Genomic DNA, 4,212 nt, shown 5'->3' on the forward strand with positions numbered 1-4,212 from the left:
GGGCGGGGCTTGGTGTAAAGGGGCGGGACTTATTGGGAAAGGGGCGGGGCTTGCTGGAAAAGGGGTTGTGTAAAAGGGGCGTGGCTTTGTGGGAAAGGGGCGGGGCCTGATGTAAAGGGGGTGTGATAATGGGGTGGGGTTGGTGGGAAAGGGGCGTGGCTTGGCACAAAGGGGTGTGGCTTGTTATAAAGAGGGTGTGGTGTTATGTAAAGGGGCGTGGTTTGATGTAAAGGGGTGGTGCTTGCTGTAAAGGGGCGTGGCTTGGTATAAAGGGGGAGGGAGTTGTGTAAAAGGGGTGGGGCTTGTTGTAAAGGGGCGTGGCTTACTGTAAGGGGGCGTGGCTTGTTGCAAAGTGGCAGGGTTGGTGTGAAGGGGCGTGGCTTAGTGTAAAGACAGGCCTAATGTAAAGGGGCGTGGCTCAATGAGAAGGGGCGTGGCTCTATGCAAATGGTTGGGGGTTGTTGGAAAGAGGTGTGGCTTAATGTAAAGGGGTGGGGCTTAATACAAAGGGGTGAGGCTGGTAAAAGGGCGTGGCTTAGTGGAAAAGGACGGGGCTTCATGTAAAGGGGCGGGGCTTGGTGTAAAGGGGAGAGCTTGTTGAAAAGGGGTGTGGCTTGCTGTAAGGAGGTGTGGCTTAATGTGAAGGGGCGGGGCTTGGTGAAAAGGGGCGTGGCTAAATGTAGAGGGGTGGGGCTCACTGTAAAGGGGTGGCACTAGACAGGAAATGGGTGTGGCATGAACTAAAAGGGGTGGGGCTTATTGTAAGGGGTGGGGCTTACTGTAAGGGGCGTGGCTTTTTGTGAAATGGGCGGGGTTTGCTGTAAAAGGGGTGGGGTTTGCTGTAGAAGGGGCGTCGCTTGGTGAAAAGGGGCGTGGTTGGGTGTGAAGGGGTGGGGCTTTTCCTCAAGGGGAGGGGCTTGGTGGAAAGGGGTGGGGATTGCATAATTAATTAGGGATTGGTTGTGGGTGTGGTTTAGGGGGCGTGGCTTGTGTTGGGTCTGAATCTTGATAGGCTGCTGCTTGTGGTGTGGGCGTGGTTTCTTGGAAAAGAGGTGGAGTTTGTTCTTGTGTGGGTGGGGCTTCTTTCTGATGGCTGCTGTGGGCGTGGCTTCTCATCAAGGGGTGGAGCTCGTTCCTTAGTGGGTGGGGCTTGTTTATGGAAACTCTTGTGGGTGTGGCTTCTTTTAAAAGGGGTGGAGCTTGTTCCTTGGTGGGTGGGGCTTTTTAATGGAAATGCTTCTGGGCGTGGCTTGTTAACCAAGGGGTGGGGCTTGTTGCTTGGTGGGTGGGGCTTCTTTGTGTCATCTATTGTGGGCGTGGCTTTTCTTTCAGTGGGTGGGGTTTGTTCCTCGGTGGGTGGAGCTCGTACCAATTGTGGGCGTGGCTTACAACCCATTCCCCCCTTGGGGAGGCGCTGCAATGAGCGTGGGCGTGGCTTTTCTTGGAATGGGCGTGGCTTTTCTCTGAATGGGCGTGGCTTACCCCGCATGGGCGTGTCCCCTAGCCCCGCCCCCGGACGGCGCTGAGCCGGAGGCCGCGCCCTGCCTGCACCCCGGGGCTCTGCTGTCCTGGGCCGCCCGGCGCCGCCGCCTGCCCACCATGGCCGAGGCGCTGGCGCACGGCGCCGACCCCGGCTGGGCCAACGGCGCCGACGGCAACCGCACCCCGCTGCTGGAGGCCGTGGCCGTGGTAACTGGGAGCACTGGGAGCCCACTGGGAGGGTCTGGGGGGGCTCTTTGGGCGGTCCTCGGGGTCCTCAGGGGGGTCCTGCGCTGCTGGATGGCAGCACCCCGCTGCTGGAGGTTGTGCTTGTGGTAACTGGGAGCACTGGGAGCCCACTGGGAGGGTCTGGGAGGGCTCTTGCGGGGGTCCTGGGGGTCCTCAGGGGGGTCCTGGGGGAGGTTAGGGCAGCACCCCGCTGCTGGAGGCCGTGGCCGTGGTAACTGGGAGCACTGGGAACCCACTGGGAGGGTGTGGGGGGGCTCTTTGGGGGGTCCTGGGGGAGGTTAGGGCAGCACCCCGCTGCTGGATGCCATGCTCATGGTAACTGGGAGCACTGGGAGGGTGTTCCTGTTTTGGGGAGGGGTCCCTGAGCCCGTCCCCCCTTTCCCCGAGAATTCCCTGCTGGCCTGCGAGTTCCTGCTGCAGAACGGGGCCAGCGTCAACCAGAGCGACAGCCGCGGCCGGGGACCGCTGCACCACGCCACCATGCTGGGACACACCGGGTGTGTACTGGGAGCAACTGGGAGGGACTGGGAGGGGGCTCTGAATTCACCCCCATTTGGTGAATGGTGGCGTTGCTCACCCCTAAAGCAGATGTGTGCGAAGCTAAGCAGGGTCTGCCCTGGTCAGGGCCTGGATGGGTGACCTGAGCTGGGTTGTTTGAAGAGGGTTCACCCACATTTTTTTGGAGGGTGGTTTATTTCCTTTTGGGGTCCTGCTGCTCTTTAGGGGTTCTTGTTGCCTTTTGTGGGGGTCCCTGTTCTGATTTTGGGGTGCTGATGTTTGGGCGCAGTGCCTAAATACCTTTGGAGAGACTCCCTGTTCCCTTGGGCTGCTCCTTTTCCCTTTAGGGGGTTTCCCTTCTATTATTAGGGGTCTGTATTTTTTAGAGGATACTTATTTCATTTTTGGATCCCTGTGTCGTCCCTGACAAAAATGTCCCCAAAATGTCCCCAAAATGTCCCCTCGATGTCCCCCTCCCCAAATTCCAGCCTGGCCTGCCTGTTCCTGAAGCGGGGGGCCGACGTCAACGCGGTGGACGCGGACGGGAGGGACCCCCTGACCATCGCCATGGACTTGGCCAACGCCGACATCGTCACCCTGTGAGACCCCGGGGGGGGGCCCAGGGTGGGCACCCCAAATCTGACCCCCCAAATCTGACCCCAAATGTGACCCCAAATCCCCCCCCAGGCTGCGATTGGCCAAGATGCGAGAGCTGGAGGTGGCCCAGGGACAGACCGGTGGGTTTGGGAGGTCTCTGGGATTTTGGGGGGTCTCTGGGATTTTGGGGGGTCTCTGTGATTTGGGGGGTCCTGAGGGACATCAGAGGTGGAGTTTTGGGGAGTTTTTGCGTGGTTCCCCAATCTTCAGGGAGGTTTCTCAAGTTTGGGACGGCCTTGGAGGAGGGGGAGTGGATATTGGGGTGGATTTTGGGATTTTGGATGATTCACGTGAGAATTTTGGGGTGGAATCCCCGGATTTTGGGGGAATCCCTGATTTTTGGGGTCCCAATTGGGGGGTCCCCTCCCCTGCCGCCCCCAGGTGACGACACCTACCTCGACATCTTCCGCGACATCTCCCTGATGGCCTCGGACCACCCCGAGAAGCTCGCCCGGACCCCGCCCCCCAAACACTCCTCCCTTTAGCCCCGCCCCCTCTGCAAACCACGCCCCCTCGGCAGAGCCACGCCCCCTCCTGGGGGAGCAGCCAATGGAATAAAGCCTTGGTTTGACCAAAATTCACTTGGGTGATCTAGAACCAAACCCTACTTGGGTGACCTAGAACCGACCCCGCCCCAAATCTTCCCCCAAAATTGGGGGTCCCAAAATGGAGGATCCCAAAATTGGGGGTCCCAAAATTGGGGATCCTAAAATTTGGGATCCTAAAATTGAAGATCCCAAAACTGAAGACCCCAAAATTGGGGGTCCTAAAATTGAGGATCCTAAAATTGAGGATCCCAAAACTGGGGATCCCAAAATTGGGGATCCTAAAATTGAGAAACCTAAAATTGGGGATCCTAAAATTGGGAATCCTAAAATTGAGGAACCTAAAACTGAGGATCCTAAAATTGGGGATCCCAAAATTTGGGACCCCAAAATTGAGGACCCTAAAACTGGGGATCCCAAAACTGAAGACCTCAAAATTGGGGATCCTAAAATTGAGGATCCCAAAATTGGGGATCCCAAAATTGGGGACCCCAAAACTGAGGATCCTAAAATTGAGGATCCTAAAATTGGGGATCCCAAAATTGGGGACCCCAAAACTGAGGATCCTAAAATTGAGGATCCTAAAATTGGGGATCCCGAAATTTGGGATCCCAAAATTGGGGAGCTCCCTTGGGTGACCTAGAACTGAACTGAATCCCCCCCAAAATGGGGATCCCCAAATGCCTGACCTAGAACCGACCCCCCCAATGGTCGGGTGATCTAGAACACCCCACCCCCACCCCCCAAAAAATTTTGGGGGTCCCTCCGACCCCCGGGAGGGTGT

At 57.5% G+C, this 4,212-nt stretch overlaps 1 protein-coding gene across 1 annotated transcript; it reads left to right on the forward strand.

Annotated features, from left to right (window-relative positions):
* Window positions 1–1,327: 1,327 nt before the first annotated feature.
* Window positions 1,328–3,563, forward strand: LOC120511575 (arf-GAP with coiled-coil, ANK repeat and PH domain-containing protein 1-like). The gene is made up of 5 exons (XM_039728832.1): window positions 1,328–1,689; window positions 2,116–2,225; window positions 2,715–2,825; window positions 2,914–2,963; window positions 3,265–3,563. Exons 1-5 carry the CDS (start codon window positions 1,468–1,470, stop codon window positions 3,366–3,368), a joined length of 597 nt encoding a protein of 198 aa, XP_039584766.1. The 5' UTR covers window positions 1,328–1,467; the 3' UTR covers window positions 3,369–3,563.
* The last annotated feature ends 649 nt before the right edge of the window (window positions 3,564–4,212 follow it).

The sequence above is a fragment of the Passer montanus genome, unplaced genomic scaffold (assembly GCF_014805655.1).
Source record: "Passer montanus isolate IOZ18808 unplaced genomic scaffold, ASM1480565v1 scaffold667, whole genome shotgun sequence".
NCBI classification, from domain to species: Eukaryota; Metazoa; Chordata; class Aves; order Passeriformes; family Passeridae; genus Passer; species Passer montanus.

Bases quoted from the DNA above. Each gene is read 5' to 3' on its own strand.
- LOC120511575 (XM_039728832.1), top strand. From the start codon at position 1,468: ATGGGCGTGGCTTACCCCGCATGGGCGTGTCCCCTAGCCCCGCCCCCG. The intron at 1,690-2,115 runs GTAACTGGGAGC...CCTTTCCCCGAG, and splicing joins TGCTGGAGGCCGTGGCCGTG to AATTCCCTGCTGGCCTGCGA. The intron at 2,964-3,264 runs GTGGGTTTGGGA...TGCCGCCCCCAG, and splicing joins GGTGGCCCAGGGACAGACCG to GTGACGACACCTACCTCGAC.